This window comes from Saimiri boliviensis, chromosome 14 (assembly GCF_048565385.1).
Source record: "Saimiri boliviensis isolate mSaiBol1 chromosome 14, mSaiBol1.pri, whole genome shotgun sequence".
NCBI lineage: Eukaryota > Metazoa > Chordata > Mammalia > Primates > Cebidae > Saimiri > Saimiri boliviensis.
The window spans coordinates 55369414-55390467 of record NC_133462.1 but is presented as its reverse complement, the minus strand read 5'-3'; the positions used below and the strand labels follow the sequence as shown (position 1 = coordinate 55390467).

Sequence of the window (21054 nt, the reverse complement as noted above, 5' to 3'; positions counted from 1 at the left end):
TTCAGATGCCTACTTGAGGAAATCTTCCTTGATTAGCCCCATCCACTCAAGTCCACTTTTATTCCCTAACTCTAGGCTGTTAGGTGCACATCTTTTGGTTGTTTTAATGTCACATTTATAACACTCCAGTGAATGTCGTATATTTAGGATACTTGAATGCAACTGTTGATTACCTTAGCTGTCATTTTCCCACAAAAGATTGTGAGTTCTTTTTTGGAGGGGAAGGAAAAGGATGTCTTTCATCTGTGCAATGCTGGTGCTTTTCACAGTGTCTGGCTTACAGGAAATAGTCAAACAGGGTTGTGGCATCACACTGTTGGAAAGAACATGGTGTAAGAAATCAAATAGATATGAGTTTGAATTTTGACGCTTCTATCCATAGGCTGTGTGCTTGGTTAAATCATTTAATCTCTTTGCGTTTAAGTTTCTATAAACTGGAGATTTTAATGCTACTTTCTTCATAAAGTTTTCATCATGTGTTAGTAAACAACTGCTGTGTAACAAATTTCCCCAAAACTCTGCAACTTAAAATAACACCCATTTATTATCTCACAGTTTCAGTGGAAAATGGCTTAGCTGTTTCACTCCTTCAGAGTCTCTCACCTGGCTACAGGCAAAGTGTTGGCCAGGGCTGGGGTCTCCTCTAAACACTCAACAGGGAAGTAATCTACTTCAGAGTTTATTTGTATGGTTTCTGACTGGTTCAAATTCTTTCAAGGTGGTTAGACTGAGAGTCTCAGTTTCTTAATGGCAGTGAGCCTTCTCTGTCAATGGCAGTTTGACCAAAGTCATTATGAAATAGAGCCTTCTGGTAAGGTGGAAGTCACGATCTTTTGTGACATAATCACTGAAGTAACATCTCATGATCTTCACCATATATATATATATATATATATATATATTTTTTTTTTTTTTTTTTTTTTTTTTGAGACGGACTCTCACTCTGTTGCCCAGGCTGAAGTGCAGTATTGCCATCTGGGCTCACTACAAGCTCCACCATCGGGTTCAAGTGATTCTCCTGCCTCAGCCTCCTGAGTAGATGGGATTACAGGCGTGTGCCACTATGCCTGGCTAATTTTTGTCTTTGTGGTAGAGATGGGGTTTCACTATGTTGGCCAGGCTGGTCTTGAACTCCCGACCTCTTGATCCACCCATCTCAGCCTCCCAAAGTGCTGGAATTACAGGCATGTGCCACCATGCCAGGCCGACCTTTGCCATATTCTATTGATTATGGCAAATAGAAGCAAGTTGCTAGTTCCAGTTCAGACTCAAGGGAAGGGGATTACCCAAGGATGTGAATGCCAGGATATGGGGATCACTGGGAGCTCTAGAGCCATATAGAACTCTGCCTACTACATGTGAGGACTAAGTCAATAAAATGAAATGATTCAGTAAATGCCTAATATTAGATGGCAAGTGCTCAAACTGCTGTTTATATTTGAGGGATAAATGAACTAATGAATGAATCAATGGTTCTGCAATTAACCGGAGTTACCACTAGATGGTGGTGCATCCTTCACAACATTTTGTCATTAAAGTAAGGTCAGAGCTTTTGAATATAAGGGCTTCTTTTTTTTTTTTTTAAGATAGAATTTGCTCTGTCATCCAGATTGGAGTGCTGTGGTGCAATCTGGGCTCACTGCAGCCTCGACATCTTGGGCTACAGCAATCCTCCCACCTCAGCCTCTCGAGTAGCAGAACCAGAATTAAAAGCATTTTTCTTTCTTTTTTTTATTATATGGAAAACACAAAGACACATTTCAAAAACAGAAACTATACACTCCTAATTCTCTTTTGAATCTCAGGTACTCTTACAAAATCTATCCTGTTTCTTTCTTCCAGAGTAAATTATCAAATGTGCAAACAAAATAAACAGAAATTCCTTTTCTTACTTTGATGTACAAGGTTTCTCACTCATATACTATTCAGCTCTGATGTAAGTTTTCTTTTACTTTGACTCTTAGAGACTTAATAGCTTTTGTATTTCTGTTTTGAAATATGTCTGTTATCTTTTTCTAAATTAAAGTGAAACATATTCATTGTAGAAAACTTGGAAAATGTAGAAAGAAGTAAAGGAAGTTAACAATTCTCATCTCACACCTAAAAATATTTTAGTATATTTGTTACCCCTTCCTTCTCTTCTTTCCCTCTCTCTGTCTTTCTTCTTCCCTTTCCCAATACACACACACACACACACACACACACACACACACGAGAAATTGAAATTATATTACATAGAGCTTTGTATTCTAATAAATTGCTACCTCACAATATTTTTAAAACTTTCTCTTTGTAGCACAATTTTTGAGTCACTGCCTTTTACTGGTGGGTTTACGCATATATATATAGTTATTATTATACCATTTGTGTGGCTTGCTTCTATCTTCTCAATTTTTGTTATAGTGGACTGTGGGGGTTTTGTAATTGATGTTTTAAAAATAATTTTTGTACTTTTGTGTATTATTTTGTGAATGTTTATCTTCATCGTGTTTTAGAGTTTCCATATTTTGTTTTCATTAGGTCACTTTTAAACTTAAAACCATTTTTAAATGTTTTAATCTATTTTCCTCTAATTATCAAGGTCAAAGTGAAATCATATTGTTTTGATTGCCAGCTATGTAAGACAAAGAATTTAGCATGTTTTAAATAAAATTCCATCTTTTCCATGGTAGCATGGTTTTTGTTAAAATAGTCATGAGCTTGGGAACAAATTATTATCATACAATTATTATTTATACATTTTGAACATTTACTTTTGGAGAATAACTTCGAACAATTTGTCATATTTTATATCTTCTTTTTGCAAAATGATTTACCCATACCTTCAAATTGAACTGGTTTTAATGTCCTTTAATAATCTGCTCACTAATATTTGATAATTATTATTTTATGCTATTTAACTAATATTCTTCTCAATGATATTTAAATTTTTCCCTTAGTCACATGAAGTTTATCTTTAAGCATTTTTAGGATATACACTTATCCAAAGTACTATGTCTTTCTGTTGTCTACAAATTTGAATGACAGTTTCTCTGTGCACAGAATTTCAGGGTCTCAATCTTTTATATTCAAAATGTTTTAACTGTTAATTCCATTATTTTGATATTCTTTTGGAATTTAATTGTATCTTTTATATTTATTTTTATGTCTCTTAAAATATTTTAATGTGAATTAAGAAATTTATGTTTTCCTTGTATCCACAGTTAATTTTTATCATTGTTTTTCTTCTTTTTGTTTTGTTTTCTTTTTAACTTTTATTTTGAGATTGGGGGTACATGCGCAGGTTTGTTAAACTCGTGTCGTAGGAGTTTGTCATACAGATTATTTTGTCGTGCAGGTACTAAGCCTAGCACTCAATGGTTACTTTTTCTGTTCCTCTCCCTTATGCCACCTTCCACCCCCAAGGAGTCTCAGTGTCTATTGTTCCTTTCTTTGTGTTCATGAGTTCTCATCATTTAGCTCTCACTCATAAGTGAGAACATGCAGTATTTGGTTTTCTGTTCCTGCATTAGGTTGCTAAGGATAATGGCCTCCTGCTCCACCCATGTTCCCACAGAAGACATTATGTTTTCTTTTTTATGGCTGCATAGTATTCCATGGTGCATATATATCACATTTTCTTTATTCAATCACAGTTATTATTTCATCATTATTTAGATGTATGCCTTTTAAAATTAGTGTTGACCAAAAGATAGTCATTTATTTTTATATGCTCTCTCCAGTCTTATTCAACAAGAAAAAAGTCACCTGTCTTTTATTATTAATCCTCTTCAAAGTGTTTTGATTTCTCTCTCAGCTACATTTGACATTTTAAGGTCAATTTCTGTTCTCTAGTCCCTTTATCTCTGGGATAGTTTCTCAGTTTTGTTCTCTTATCACAGACGTACTTTTTAAATTTTTTTGAAGTACAATAAAAAATACGTAGACTATAATATTTAGCTTAATATGTTCTCACCAACTAAAATATCTGCATAACCAGTTCCCAGATCATACTGCTTTGATTATCTGCAGTACCAGTTTTCCACTTTTCTGCTCCAAGGCAGATTTTAATAGTGCTATTGCAATGCGAGTTTTAGTTTATCCTTGTTATTCACACAGCATCCTTTCCGTGTCGTCTCAGTCTGTGGTCCTTCATCCCATATCCTGTGGTCTTTTCAGTTATTGTTTTTATTTTTGTGTCTTTTTACTTTATTTCTATAGAAATCAGGTTTTCATGCATATTATCATGAAAATAATGCGGTCTTCTAAAACTGACTTTTTGTTATAAACCAATTTTAAGCTTTCTTCATTTAGCGCTTTAGAGTTATATTCCCTTTCTTTTGTGGAGCACTAGGAATGCATAATGCATGAATATGTATATATACTCAAACACACAACATGTGTTTGTCCAATCATCACGCATTCCCTTTTCTTTACTTCTTCATAAAAGAACAGCACCTTCTTTAATAACCTCCTTTTCCTAGCAGCCAGGTACATGAGGGAAGGCTGACTTCATTCTGATTCTCAGTTCCAAAGAATAACCCACTTTCCTCCCACTTCTTGCCTTTGATTCATTTAGAGATGAATATGAGTAAAGGTTTGCTGGTAGTTTCTAGGAAAGTTCTCATTTATTCTTAAGGCAGCACTATCAGGAGGATGCGAATGAAGAAGCGTGTAGATAGCCACTTGCAGCCATCCTATAACTTTGAAAATGTCCTCGAGGTGAAGCTGAAACTTTGACCAGTGGAGTGAAGAAGTGGTAGATACCTGAATTCTTGATCTTTTGAAGTCTTCAAGGAGACCCTGCTGATGTCTTTTTCTTGGACTTCCTTCTTATATGAGCCAATAAATGTTAAGAGTTTGGCAAGCTTCATTTAGGTTCTCTATTGCCTACTGCCAAATCATCCTAACTTACACATGACTGCAACCTGTTGTTGAAAGGAATTTGTTTTCTCTCTCTAACTCTCTCTCCTTGCCCTTCCCCATGTCCCCTTAGAAAGTGCACAGCCAGACCTAGAGTTTGCTAACAAAATAAATGTGTGAGCTATGACTAGCCAGGTTAACTGACTGCCTTGAGGAACAGTCAGAGTTCCACCTCAGATGTATAGTGGAAAGATAATCACCGTTCAAGCTCCGATATTTCATAACCATCTGTTGTAATAATACTAAACTGTACCGGAATCTTACCTATTTCACAGATTCTTCAAAACAAGTGGATGTCTTCTCTGTCACTTGTAAGATACATAAAATATAGTCCTCTGTTGATTTTGTCTTGTTTTGCTTTGCAAGTTGTCATTTCTCAAGGCATGGAGAAGACAGGGTATAAGAATGGCAAGGAAAATAGTATTCAGACTAGCTCTGTAAAGCGACTGAGTGACCGTCAGCTGGCTCTCTCAGTGCAGACCCAGGCCTCTGTGCCTAAGCGCAGATTGCAGGATAGGAAAACCATGTCTTTGTACTTTCCTAAAAGTCGTGGAACTTGTCAGATGAGGTTAGTCACCATTTCTGTTGCTACTTTCTTTGTTTTACATTGGTCTTGTTTAATTTGGCACCTTTGGCTTTACAGTTAAGTATTTTCTCCAGTTCAGACACTAAATTATCTTTTCATTTTATCTTTTAGTATTGTGTTACCTCTCATCTTTTTCTTGTCTTCCTACACATTTTGATGGGATGTTGACAGTAACTACTAAATAGATGATGCCATAGAATGGATATGTGACCCGCCTGAAAAGCAACTATTATTGCTGTTTACACTTTTCAAACTTGTTGTATTACTTCTATATGGCTAAACTTTTGATAGATATAAGTGTAACTAATTGGTATTTGGGCACTGCCAGATCTAAATTTCAGTCTACCACTTTCTAATTCTGTGACTTTTGGCAAGTTTCATAAGCTCTCAAAGTTTCAACTTGTTCAGCTTAATTAGCTCACTGAGGTTGTGAGACATGAATCATACAGTAAAATACTTAGCAGAGTGACCTGCACACAGTGCCTACTTAATAGCGTAGCTAATGTTATTCGTATGCTCAATATTTTGCATATTTTAATTAAATAGCTGTTAGAATTTATATATACAAAATGGATGTATCTCTAATATAAGTTTAACATTTCAAATGTTTCTTTTGTTAAGTAACTTTAAAATTAGATGGATTTTTACTTTTTTTTTTAACCAATGACAAATTCCAGACATTTGAAGAAGCATTATTACCCTATAGTTGTATAATGCTTTATATTTTGCCAAATAGAACACTTTGTATTTTCTAAAATATTTACATATTAATTACCTTTTCCAGTTCTCACAACAACTGGAGTCAGGCAGCGCAAAGATGGTTATTCCCACTTCACTGTGGACAAAGTTAAAACTCAGAGAAACGACATGGCTCTTGTAGGAGCACATATTTGACTGGGACATTTAACTTCCAAACACCCCCTCTCTCTTCCATATTTATTAAATTGGCTTGCCAATTAGTATATGTGAGCCTAGTAATTAAGAAGCTAAGTCAGCCTATGCTTGCTATAATATGACACAGGTATTTTTTAATCTTAAGATTGTACTAAGAAAGACTGAAATGGAAAAATGTGAAAGCAGAGACAAAATGTGGAGGGAAATTTCTTGTTGCATATTTAATATATTCTTTTTAGTCTATGAAGGACATAAAGAAATCTACTCAGTTAATAGGCAGCATATGGTATGATCCATAGTATGTTAGAGATTTTGGGTTTTGGCCAAATAGAAATTTTAAAGAAATATTTTGGTGAAGTAGTTTCAGTCTTTTATGAAGAAAACCTCTATCAACTAAGTTATTTGTTCTAAAGGTCACTGCCATTGGTTAGGGACAGTTTAAATGCCAATCCAAAGCCAACTTCTTTGAACTGATACATTCACATGGGTAAATAAAATTAGTGTTTCTGAAAGTGTTTTATTTCCTGCAAACAGAGCTTCTTGGCTTCTCCAGATCAAGTATTCCTCTGAAAATTGATTGAAATTTTAGACCAGGTCTGAGGCAGAGTGTTAAAAGAATTACTTAGTATGCTCATAAAAAACTGCAGCTTTCTGAGCCTGATTCTGAGTCACAGAATCAGAGTTTCTAGGGATATGTCCTAAGATTTTGCATTTTAACCACACGCACTCCCGCTATGGGATTCTTATGATATTATATTTTATATACTATCATCTATATTTATATATACTATAAAGTCTTCCCCCAGAAAGATGCAAAAATCACAAAATATTATATATTTTTTCAAATAATTTACAGACTTGTCATATCCATTCATGGATACATTAGATATCTGCAAATGCCAGGTTTACAACTTTGCATTGAATAAAGACTAAAGTTGTCTTCCAATACATTAGACTCATCATGCAGAAGAAAAGACTGAATGCATGTTTGTTTTGATTATAGCATTTCACTCATTTCATCAAGATATACACATTACACTGTGTTACTGTACAGTGCATAGACAGTATGTGTACTGTATTTTATAATAGAGTATACCAGGAAGTAAACAGAAAGAAGTATTCACACTTATAAGTCTTACGATACAGTTAATGAAAGCAAATCACAAATATTTTAAAAAGAGAATACAATGTACTCTATGCTGAGTTTCATATGGATAAGCCTCAGATGTTCAAGGACAAACCTGAGTTACCAAGAGGGGGCATTTCAATAGGGTGAGTGGCAACTGAGCAGAACTCTGAAAGGAAGTTGGGATTTTGAAAAAACTGAAGAGAGAGAGAAAGCTTTGAATGTGTTTCAAATATCACTCTACTGAAAATATATTTGAACACAACTATTTATGTAGTAAGCAATGGAAAACAATGCTGACAGATGAATAAAAGCCAGATCGTGGAGGGCCTTGAATGTCAGGATTACAGGCCAATAATGTACATGGCCTTTGATATTTTCATGGCTGTACAGAAGAAAAATATTAATGTATTTGTAAAAACTGACCAAGAGCACTACCAAAGATTGTAAAGCCAGTTCTTGCCATGGCAGAGAGAATGCCAACATTTCTTAGAATAGCGACACATCCAGCTCAGTACAAGACAGATTTTTAGAATTCACTGTAACTTGAGTGTTTCATCATTCACTTTTGTCAAGACAAGGAAAGAAGGGGCTAAGCAAGAGCAGAGCCATTTCTGATGATTTACTGATCAAAGCCAATTAGGATAGTTATGGTTGAACTGGGTTGAGTTTCTCTGAAATTACTTTTCAAAGTCAAGTCAACAAGAGTGAGCATGTGCAATGCTGTGCTTTCTATTTGATAGTCCGTAAAATAACTAAAAATCACTTACCTACATCCCCTGAGCTTCAAAGTATGACTTTTGAAGTGTAAAATCCAGTGAAATGTGGAACTGAAATGCAAGGCTTTTTGCAGCTATTTTGTCTTTCCTTTGAAGATCTCAGAATACTTTCCACACAATAGACTGATTCAAATCTTCCTCTGGGCTCAGCATTTTTTTTTTTTTTAATCTGAGCTACCATATGGTTCTGAACAAATATCAGGTCTGGAGAGTGTGTCTATGTGTCTCTTGTATCAGAACTTTAGAACGGTTTAATCATAAAGTAGAGCTAAACAATGGCTACTAAAGAAACAATTCCAGGCTTTACACTGTACACACACACTCTTCATATACAAAATAAGTTACCAATGTAGTAACAGCACATCTTTCTGATATCATTAAGGTTCAGAATGGCTCACATAAAGGGGCTTTTGGCATAACACAGTTTTATAATTCTTGTGGGAAAAATATTTCATTTTAGTAATTTCACATTTAAATATTTCAGAAATACATTACACATTTTCTTGCATTTCTGGATGACAAGTGTTGCACACAATTTTGTACCTTATTGACAACAATGTTATTATTTATTGTCCTGTGCACTATCGATTTTTATTTTGTTCCCATTTTCAATACTTTTCAAGTACTATACTTTTTAATATTATTTTATTTCAGCTCATCATATTATTTTCCTTAGAGGCAGCATGTTGTAGAGAACAAACGTCTGATTTCAGGAGTCAGGCAGAATGAGTACCAACCACAAGTTGGCTCAGTTTCATCATCTGTGAAATGAAGGTAGCAATATATGCTTCATCATTTATTAGACGGATTAAACGGCCACATCAACAAAGCACTTAGCACGGTGGCTGGCACAGATCTGAGACTCACTAAGTGTTAGTTCCATCCACTCACATCCATTGTCTAGTTCTCAGCTGTCATTTTCTGCTGCTGAAAATGTACTCAAAAGTTCTCCCTTATCGTCATCCTTTTCTTTCATTGATTCTATTCCACTGCAAGATGAAATATTTGATAATCAAACTTGCTTTAATTGTATGTAAAATAATAATGAATGATGGACCAGGGCCTGAGGAAATAGTTAACAAACTTCACAGTCTCTAGTTTTAAACACAGAAACTTTTATAGCATATCTTTGTTCTTAATTATGTTCTGCATAATTGAGGTCATGTACAGCAATTGACCTTTAGAACAGTAAAATTTAATGGCAATCAAGACAGAGAAAAATTGTGGATATGATGAAATCTGTGCTTTAAGCAAATAAAAATGGAGTTGGGGAATTAAGGCAGGACAAGCAACATTTGATAAGCTACTATGACCTGGAACCACATACTATGAACAATTGCCTTTTTTAATCCTTCTTAAAAAGTTACTGCTCTTCCCTTTTTACAGCTTTATTAAACTGTAACAAAATTATGAAATTATGAAAATGTCAACTCTTATTATTTTCAGCATATTTTCCACTTAGAAATTATCTACTTAGAAAGTATGCACGTAGCATATTCTTTACTTAGAAATTATGGTAGAATCTTAGGACTGGGAGAATCTTTAGAGGCCATTGAATTCCATAACGCATCTTTCTTAAATTTCTATTATAATATCCATACTGAATGTTGATCCTCTCTAAATCTGCACAGCTTCAATGTCAGGAAACATACTTTTTCCCAAGACAGCTGGTTCTATGCTTGATGAGCCTCAACTGCTAGAAGATCCTGCACAAATAAACCACCCAAAAGCTTCGTACCATTGGTACGAGTTTTCACAGTTAGAGACAAATAAAACGTAGAATTCCATGTGATGGACCTTTAGCTGCATGAAGACCCTTCTGATAACCCCTAGTATCTGCTTTTCTCATGGTTAAACATCCAATTTTCTCCAAGAATTTCTCTAATGACCTGATTTCAAGAAAAATCACTATTATATTACCTTTCTTTATTGGAGTGTCCATATTTTATCTCTACCTCCTAAAACAAAAATATCTCAAAATCAGATTGGGAGTTAGAAAGGGATTGTCATTTCCTTTGCCCCAGACACTGTTTCTGTCATGATGGCCCCAATGTCACAAAATTTGGAAAGTCACATCACCATGGATCCATATTTCAAAGATAAGTTCAGGTTATACATATAAAAGTAAACCATAGACTGCAGTACATTATATAAATGTTAGTAACAATTACAGGTAAATTATTATCAATTGAAACTCATAGGTCTTCACCCAGTAAGCTGTATCTCTTCTATCCAGTTGTGTGGTTTCTTCACCTCAGGTGAAAAGAGTTAACCCTTTACTTCAGATTATTGAAAAGTGTCTTCTTTAGTTAACATGAGAACCCTGGCTTGCAGATTCCATTCTGTCCCATCCTTTTCCATTCGATAGTTTCTCCCATCCCCGATTCATTTTTCTCCCTTCCTTTTGTAAATCACTGTGCTATACTGGCCATATAGACTCATTTGCATGTACTCATAAGTTATTAAGGTTTGTGTATAAGTAAGTATTGTGTTGAAGTGCTCATCTTCTTTCTTCCTTTTTTTTTTTAACTTTTAGTTTTAGTTCAAGGGTATACGTGCAGGTTGTTACCTAGGCAAACTTGTGTCATGGGGTTTGTTGTACAGATTATTTCATCGCCCAGATATTAAGCCTAGTACCCATTAGTTATTTTTCCCGATCCTTTCCCTCCTTCCAGCCCTCTAAAGGTACGTCTCTTTATTACATTGGAGCAGAAAGCCATTTTCAGCCTCCCCCTAGCAGAGCAATCCTTAAGTCCTATTGGTCAGGATTGGGTCACGTGCCCATGACTCAGCTGTAAAGGAGTGTGTGAAAGAATATATTTGACATGTGTATTCTATATGGTAGGATACATGTCTCTCTGTAAAGAAGGGGTGGGACATGCTGGGGAATGACTGCTTGAGGTAACCGTAATTTCTGCCTAAGGGTGGTCATTATTTTTAACAGGTTCATGTTGCCTATAAATTCAATAAGTATGCCTTATATATTTTAGTTCAAGTAATATTTATGCAAGTTCACTTATGCGGTCCATAAAAAAGTTGGTGAAACTTCTTTGAATAACTACTATGCTCAAAGTAATATACTCATTTGGTTCACACAAAAATAATTGTTTCATAGGCTTTATTATTTCTACTTTATAAGAAATTTCAGCTTAAATAAATTAGCTAGATTACCCAAGTTCTCACAGCCTGGTATCAAAGCTGTGATTAGTATAAAAGTCATTGTCACAGTCTGACTCCTAGTCTATGTTTATTCTACTACTTTATTCTGGCTCCCTGAGGACTATTAGCAATGTCTCTCCAAGTTTGATGATTGATCAGAACCCTGAATATGTTGTCTTTCTCGTCCCATTCTCACCCTCTAGCACCCAACAGATACATTTCTGCCTTTGATCCTCAGCGCCCAATAGATACATTTCTGCCTTCGATCCTCAAGGTCACTGTCTGCTCGGCCTTCCCCATCACTGTAAGCTTGGCTAAACTGTGTGCTTCAAGAAGCAGGATTAGATCTATTTTTCTTCACCATCATATCTCCTGCACTCACATAGTGACAGTCAAACTACGGCCTTGATAAATAAGTTTTAAAAATGAATAAATAATACATGAATGAAGAAATGCACTATTGCAATGTCTCTTGCATCACCCATTTTCTGCCTTATTACTGGTTTCCGTCACAATTTGTCTGACCTCAGTTACGTGGCAGTTTTTTTTTGTTGTTTGTTTGTTTGTTTACATAGCATAGACTGTCCATGAGAAGGTACTAATGACTATTTTGTGATACTGCCCCTCTCAGGTAACATTTTCACCTTTACTGAGGCTTCTAAGAGACAAGGTCTCAACCTAAAGGAATTGCTCTGATGGTGAGAATTTTAGGCAGTATGGTAGTTCTAGGGGCCTTCACGACCTCTCAGGCTATACTGCCTATGTTAAACCACTACAAGTCCACAGGTTCCCCTTTAAGAAAATGTTAAGAACAAACAAAAAAGAAGTCAAACACCAATTACCCTAATGTATCTCAAACACCTCACATATTCGAATTATTCTATTGTACAAAATTAAATGCCATTGGATTTAAAAAGAGTGGAGCATAACCGTTCTTTCACAGAGGCTGGAATTTGTCTGATAGCACCATACAAATAACTGCTGCCACAGTCTTAATTAATAAAAGTGGTTGCTTTTTTCTCTTAATTTTTCTTTCCTTTCTATGCTTTATATAGATATTCAATAAATTTGAAGTTGCCATTAATTTCTTAACCACTGTTCAAAAGCCAAAAACAAACAAAAGAAAACAAAAATATAAACAGCATGTGCATTGTAGAAAAGAAAAATAAAATCAGGCCCTAATTTTCCATAATAAAAGTTGTCCAAAATGCTTATCTGTATTTAGATTCCCCAAAACTCATTTCTTCATAGTAATAATGTCAGCGTTCAGTGTTGCGATCATAACATTCCCTAAGGTGATTGCAAAGAGGAGGCGCCATGTGTTAAACAGGGAGAGGATCTAAGAATAACAAGTCTGCCTGGTAAGCAGCACAAATGCGTCTTACACTAAGCCCCACTGATCCAGCTTGGAGGGAAATAATCAAAACCAAGTCCCCACACTCTCTACCTGCGAGGAAGAGGTGACATTGAAGAACAAGCCCACATTTCTGGATATGGCATAAAATGATCAGAAACTCACTCTGTCCACCTAGCAGGTGCTTGGATGGATATCTGGTTTTTAACAGAAAGATGTTTGGAGCCAGGACACACGGTTTTCACATTTTAATGGCAATGGTCATAGGTAACTCTTTCCTTATGCTTATATATGTTAATTTGTACCTTGCTTAGTAACTAACTTTTTTCTTATACTTATTTTTCCTAATTTGTACCATGCTTAGAGTTTTTAAGATGTTTATTTAGCAACTGATATTTAATGCTATAACAGATAATATTATCAAAGGAAAATTTGAACTTCTGAGAAAGGAAAAGAGGATATATTTATGCGTTGAGTTTTTGGTTTTTTATCATTTTTACTTTGATTTCTGTTTATTACAATTTTAAAAATCCTAAGTCAATTAAAACAGATCAAGATGAAATTTACTCATTTGTATATGCCTTTGTATATATGTCTAGTATATATATGTCTAGTGTAAATTATATAATTTTACATTAGATATTTCATTAACCATGGCTTTAGCAAAGTGAGAATCATGATAAAAATCATCTTTATATCCAATGATATTAATTCTAAATATAAAGTCTACATTCTTTTTATCTATTAATATGATTTATTCTCAACAAAATATGAGATATACCAATTGGCAAAAATTTTTGGCATCATGATCATTTTTGCAATACAGTATCATCATGGAATCAGATACTGAACTAAAAAAATTTTAGAAAAATAAAATGAGGGGACAGTTTTTAATTAATTAAATGAATTGACTTCATATAAGCAAAATAACAATAAGCTTCAAGTAATCCACCCCATAGTATAAATAATTGGACATACATAACCAATTTGTATTCAACTAAAATACCCAATTAAGAAGACTGAATGGCCCCGATAGTCCCCGATAGGCATAAATATTGCTTAATCCTTTCATCTTGATTGACAGCAGACCTCGTTCTTTGCCCAGCTACTCCAATAACCGATACAAGACATTTTGATCTTTTTTCTCACTTTCAGTTTTCTGTGTTCATCAGATAAATATGTAGGACCTTATTTTACATTGGAGATGTCCATAGAACTGATTTTAAGTGAAGTAAAAGCATAAATCGCTGTTTATCATTCTACTTTTCATAACTAATTGTTTGTTGTTCTGCAAACTATTGATCTTAATACAGGCTTTCTCTCCTTTTCTGGTTCTTTTTTAAATGATGGTAAAATTTAGAACTTGCTTCTCCATTTATATTTAAAAGAAACACATAAATTATTGACATTTTATGAAAGATGAAATGCATACATTTTAGCAATCATAAGAAAAAATACTGAAGGCAATGGTATAGAAAGCACAATCGTCTGCACTTACTGACTACCAAGGATAAATGAAAGTGTCCTGTAAATTGTAAATAAATAAATACCCTATTTGAGGGCCTAATAAGCGTATGTGTCAATAGTTTTAATCGCTGCCTGGTTGGTCTTCCTGTCTCTAGTTTCTTCCCACTTCACTCTGTGTTACATACCCCTGGGAAGGTGATCTTTATGAGAAATTATGTTGTTTTTTTTGGTCCAACAATTACGGATGACTCCTCACTGCCAGAAAGTAAATAAATACAGTAAAAGCCTCATGAGTTCGCAGACCTTCTTCACTCTGGCTACATCTAACCTTTGTGCATTTATTTTCCACATAAATCCTCCATGCCAACAAGATTGCCAAACACATTAGCACTTCTACATGTCTTAAGCTTTCCCATCAATGAGTGTTTTGTTTATTGACTTATTCACACATACAGGGACCTCTTTATCAACTCGATCTATATTTGAAAACCTGTATTAAAGTCTATCTCTGTAAGACCTTCCCAGCCAGGCCTGAAGAGATACTCTTCTCCAGAGGCTCTGCAGCAGCTACTACCACTACAGTTCACTTAGAATCTATTGTGTACTGTCTAGGGAAATCTCTTCAGCATTGTCTTGACCTGCACTATCGTTTAATTTTTCACAAATATGTCTTACTTTTCCTTTATTAAATTCATTGAGGACAGGGACTAGTTCAAACTTCATGTTATCCACAATGTTTTATACATGAAAGATATATGATCAATATTTATTTATTTGACTTAATTTAATACAAAGCTTTCATATCTAAAGATGTATCATTATCTATCATTCAAAGTCTTTTTTTCCCTAAAACTTTCCTAAATATGCTCCACTGTTGCCTGAGTTTGATTCTCATATATTATCGACATCTGCTGAGAACCTACTATGTGCAATGCATTTTCATAATAGATCTTTTGTCCTTCCATTATATTTCAAGTACATTCAGCCTAGGTCTATGTCTTCTACTTTGGATGCTCTATGACACTCTGAAAGTACATCATTGAATACGTATTCTATATATTGAGAAAATGATCAATTGAAATTTCAACTAAGGGATCAAGATACGGTTGCTGTCAGATATCAAAGTGAATTATAAAAGGGATCAAAACACAGGATGTCAAAGTAAATACAAATAACAGACTTCAGGTTTTTGAAAGGTTTATACTTATGTCAGTGGTATGTGAAAATGCTTCAGCGGCAATTTGAAGGAGTGGGTCTATATAGAGATTTCGTTGGAGAGGCTTGCTGCTGTGCTGTGAATTGAACCTTACTGCTCAAATTGAGAGCTAGATGCTACATTCTTTTTTTTTTTTTGGAGACGGAGTTTCGCTCTTGTTACCCAGGCTGGAGTGCAATGGCGCGATCTCGGCTCACCGCAACCTCCGCCTCCTGGGCTCAGGCAATTCTCCTGCCTCAGCCTCCTGAGTAGCTGGGATTACAGGCACGCGCCACCATGCCCAGCTAATTTTTAGTATTTTTAGTAGAGACGGGGTTTCACCATGTTGACCAGGATGGTTTCGATCTCTTGACCTCGTGATTCACCCGCCTCGGCCTCCCAAAGTGCTGGGATTACAGGCTTGAGCCACCGCGCCCGGCCGCTAGATGCTACATTCTAAATAAGAGTGAGCATAGCTTCCAGGAGCGCTCCAGTGTCATCTAAAGTTGGGGGAAGGGAAAAACTGGCCAACTTAGACTAGATTCTCCACCTGCCTGAGGAATCTAAACATGGAAAAGTATGACGACTCTTAACCTGAGGTGGCAGGAAAGAGAGAGAGAATTGCTGCTGTGCTGTGTTGGAAGGTAAATGTGCTCCCCTCCTCCTGCAGATTAAGGGTAGGTGAATCCTGTGGTTTAGATGGGGAACCATGGTAGAAGCATTAGGAAGCTGTTTGTGTAAAAAGCGTTCTTCCCGATAGGCCTGTGTTGGAAGGTGAAAGAATTCCACTAAGAGAGTTGATAAAGAAGGAAGGAGGAGGAAATGTCAGTAAACCAATAGCAAAGAAGGAACAAATAAATGTGAGCCGCCGGGAAAAGAAGAGGCAAAGCCTGCCTGCATCACGAGTCTCTAGAGTGAGTCTCAGCTGGAGGAGCAGAGTGGGCTCCAGGAACTCATAAGCGCCCCTTCTAACAAACATCAACTTTAAACACCTTCCAGTCTCAGAAAGCACGGAACCATATTGTATCGGTCAGCTGAATAATTTCTGCACCCTCTTCCCCCTTTTTTTTTTTTTTGCCACAAACTTCAGTCTTCTAGGGGAAAGGACACATAAATCTGAGGGTGGAGACAGTGGAAGAATAGAAAGAGGGAAGAAGGCTCCCCAGTCTTCCTTCAAGACTCCTGAAATTAGCCTAGCAGACAAAGATGATTTTCTCCTGCATTGAGACTTCTGATCATTATATGTGACTGGCCATTCTAATTGCTGTGGTTTTTTTTTTTTTTTTTTTTTTTTTTTTATGATTGTGACACTACTATCGAAGAGTGAGCTGAAAAGTCCTGGAGTCTGCTGAAGACTTTTATCTAGAGGCAATGAAAACCTTCCCCTGCTAAATATGTTTCAAGTTAGGGTGGGAGAAAAAAAAATCATGTTTTGCTTTTGTTATACCTTATGAATAGTTGAGTGTTTTTGCTATTAATCAAATACTTGTTATTAATTTTTTGTTCTCAAAATCCTTTGAAAATCAAGTTTAAGTGAAAAAGCTTCTAATACAAAAGTTTCAACTTTTCACATTCAGTTATATTAAACTTATATGGGAACATCTCTTTAGAATATACTATAGTTTACCTGTAATTTCTCTGTCACTTTTCTGTGTTTCCAAGGATGATTATCTAACAAATAGATTACTTCCATTTAGTTCTATTCTTTCCATCCATCAAACATTTAATCATTCATACCCTTAGCACTGTGTAGGTGTTGTGGGTGGCTCTAAGTAAGATTATGATATGTCCACTGCTTTCACAGAGCTTGAAATATATTTGAATTGACAAAGCTTGTATGAAAGTAATCCGAGTATGGTAAAATATAAGTGAAATAGGGTCCAATCAAGTGCCTAGATGTGTGGATAATAAATGGCAGTAGATGGTCAAAGATTAATATTGCATAAATTTATTTATTGAAAAGAGCACTTTGGTTTTGGATCAGAGTAAATGCATTATAAAAATAGTTAATCACTTTAGGAAGGTCATAATGAATTCATTCATTCCAAAATTAATTACTAAATGCAGAATACAAGCCAGGTTCTAGGCTATGTTCTAGATATACATTAGTGAATAAAACACACATTTTCCTTCCCTCATGGAAAGCACAATATGATGAGATTCTAGACTAACATGCTGTTCAAGTAAATATCTCATATAAAATTAGGCAATTTACAGGACACTATACATTCCCACACTTTCTAAATAGTCTCTCAATGACTACAGTACTATTTTAATTTTGTCATTAGAGGGTAATTCTTTTTTACTACTTTTTAGTAACGGCCAACACATATTAAGAACCTGTTATTCACCAAACAAAGTTATGAACATTTACATGTCTTAACTGGTGTAATCTTTAAAAGAGCCTAGTGATGTAAATACTGTTATTAATCTCATTCGTAGATGAAGAAACTAAAATACAGAAAGTGGACATGACCTGCTCAAGACCACACAGCATAGCTGGGTTTCAGATCCAACATTATCAATACAGAAGTCTTTGGATTACATTTGTAAAACACACCTTTGGGCATAGAGTTAAATGGGAAAATAAGACGTACATATTAATCACAAACAATAAATGAGAATACTCTAAATTATTTAAAAAAACAGTGTGTCAGGTAGGATTTTTTTTTTTTTTTTTTTTTTTTTTTTTTTTTTTTTTTTTAGACAAGAGTCTTGCACTGTTGCCCAGGCTGAAGAGCAGTGGTGTGATCTCTGCTCACTGCAATCTCCACCTCCCGGATTCACGAGATTCTTCTGCCTCAGCCTTCTGAGTAGCTGGGATTATAGTCACGTGCCGCCATGCTTGGCTAATTTTTGTACTTTTAGTAGAGACAGGATTTCATCATGTTGGCCAGGCTGGTCTCAAACTCCTGGCTTCAAGCAATCTGCCTTGCTCAGCCTCATAAAGTGCTGGGATTACAGGCTTGAACCACCAAGCCTGGCCGGGTTGGATTTTTAAAACCTAATTTAGGGTCTGATGGTAAAAGTGCTTTGGAATTTCAACTTTGCTCTTTCTACACTTCAGTTTCTTCTGTGAAAGAGAACTAAGAAGATCTACTTTGAAAACTTCAGAAAAATTGTAGTGAGCACAAATATAATAATTTAAATGAAGATGTTGGGGAAACCATAAAGTCCTATGCATAGCAAATTTTTAGTTTTACTCTTTTTACCTGGAAGAGCAACAGCCATCATTTTGAAAAGGTGTTATCCTTCTTCGTGTTACTACTATTACATGAATTGGAGTAATTTCCTAATTAGAAATCTTTTTTTTTGACTTGGAATCAGAAGAAAAATAATAGAAGGTGAAAAAATAAAAACAGGAAAGGAGATTGTTATGGCCTAGACATCATGATTTACACTAGTGTTGCAGGGAAGGAGAAAATGGGGCTTTCCATTCACCTTAGAGGCCCTTCTTAGTGAGAATTGTTTCGACTATCTATATTTCTGGCAAACTTTGGTTTTAGGAATTATGGGGAAGTACAAACAAGAGATAAGTCAAAGTCACCGTTTCCAAGTAGAATAGAGTGAAATCTGCAGCCAGGGACAGAATATACAATGTCTGAGAAAAAGTCCTGAAATAAATAAATTGTATTGTGCATCAATGCCAAGAACGATCTTGTTTCCCTTTTTTGTTTTTATGATATTCAATGTTGCATGTATATCTAACGGTGATAGCTAGAATCAATCACTGTATTTGGCAAATTATCTATTCCTAGAGGAAGAATGCAAGGCCTGCTATGACTGCATTTTTTTTTCCCCTCACAACACATGTGGAATATAGAATTGATTTTATTTTTCCTTAATAAGTGTTTACATTTTACTCCATTACATTCCTAAACCTGAGATATCTCTGTACATCTGTAAGATTATACACGCAAATTATGTGAAACTTCTGTTTATGATGTGAATATATATAATTTTAACCCTTTTTTTATGATTTAACAGGAATCCACTGCGAAGAAGACGTCAATGAATGTTCTTCAAATCCGTGCCAAAATAGTGGCACTTGTGAGAACTTGCCTGGGAATTATACTTGCCATTGCCCATTTGATAACCTTTCTAGAACTTTTTATGGAGGAAGAGACTGTTCTGATATTCTCCTGGGCTGTACCCATCAGCAATGTCTAAATAATGGAATATGCATCCCTCACTTCCAAGATGGCCAGCATGGATTCAGCTGCCTGTGTCCATCTGGCTATACCGGGTCCCTGTGTGAAACTGCAACCACACTTTCATTTGAGGGCGATGGCTTCCTGTGGGTCACAATTGACTCCGTGACAACCAAGGACTCAGTTTGTAGCATAGCCCTCAGGTTTCAGACTGTTCAGCCAATGGCACTTCTACTTTTCCGAGGCAACAGGGAGGTGTTTGTGAAGCTGGAACTGCTAAGTGGCTACATTCACTTATCAATTCAGGTCAATAATCAGCCAAAGGTGCTGCTGTACCTTTCCCACAACACCAGTGATGGAGAGTGGCATTTCGTGGAGGTAATATTTGCAGAGGCTGTGACCCTTACCTTAATCGACGACTCCTGTAAGGAAAAATGCATCACTAAAGCTCCTTCTCCATTTGAAAGTGATCAATCGATATGTGCTTTTCAGAACTCCTTTTTGGGTGGTTTACCAGTGGGAAGGACCAGCAGTGGTGCTGCTCTGCTTAATTTCTATAATATACCATCCACACCTTCGTTTGTAGGCTGTCTCCAAGACATTAAAATTGATTGGAATCACATTACCCCGGAGAACATCTCATCTGGCTCATCATTAAATGTCAAGCCAGGTTGTGTACGAAAGGATTGGTGTGAAAGCCAACCTTGTCAAAGCAGAGGACACTGCATCAACTTGTGGTTGAGTTACCAGTGTGACTGCCACAGGCCCTACAAAGGCTCCAACTGCCTAAGAGGTGAGAGAAAGCTATGGCTAGGAGTGCCGAACCCCAGAGCCAGGCAGAAACAGCAAAAACAGCCAGACTGCTTCTGCCTGTCATGAAACGTTAATGACTCCCCAGGACTTCTGCTACTGGTTTCTCACTGATGAGAAAAAAAGAAAAGGGCAGTGATGTGCATTCATTAATTTTCAGTGGATTCATAGGACATTGGTTTCACTCATACAGAGAAAAAGAAAAAAGCAGATAGCTCCTTTCCAAATAGGTTTTCATCTTTGTGTTTGCAAAATGCTACTGCAATTTTACAATTGGTGGCATATCAGAAATTGATTGTAAATCTTATTTGAAAGAGATATAATCTTCTGAAAAAAAGGAACCTTAGACACAGAATTTGTGAATGCCATATACTAGCATGGTATCTTGTGCATAGTAAATTCTCGGTAAATATCCACTTCCTTGCGCTCCTTTCTAGGCAATCCACACTTGCTCCAAAATCGTAATTAAGTATAGCATTTTTATAAAAAAAACAGTTTTATTCAAAGGTATCTTTCCCAAGGTTGCACTGGAGAAGACAGATAATCTACTAGGTGTCTTAAGGGAAAATAAAGAAAGATAAAATGTGGAAAGTAACAAGAGTAGAACTTGGTAGATGCCATAAACTAATTG

The 21054-nt window shown here is 35.8% G+C and overlaps 1 protein-coding gene across 2 annotated transcripts in view; it reads left to right on the top strand.

The window, feature by feature from the left end:
• CRB1 (crumbs cell polarity complex component 1) overlaps positions 1–21054 on the top strand; it is a 223985-nt gene that overhangs the window by 145883 nt on the left and 57048 nt on the right. For both annotated transcript variants that reach the window (XM_003944139.4, XM_003944138.4), the window contains one exon: positions 19450–20406. In XM_003944139.4, coding sequence (XP_003944188.2) covers positions 19450–20406 — 957 coding nt within the window. The remainder of the gene's footprint in view (positions 1–19449; positions 20407–21054) is intronic.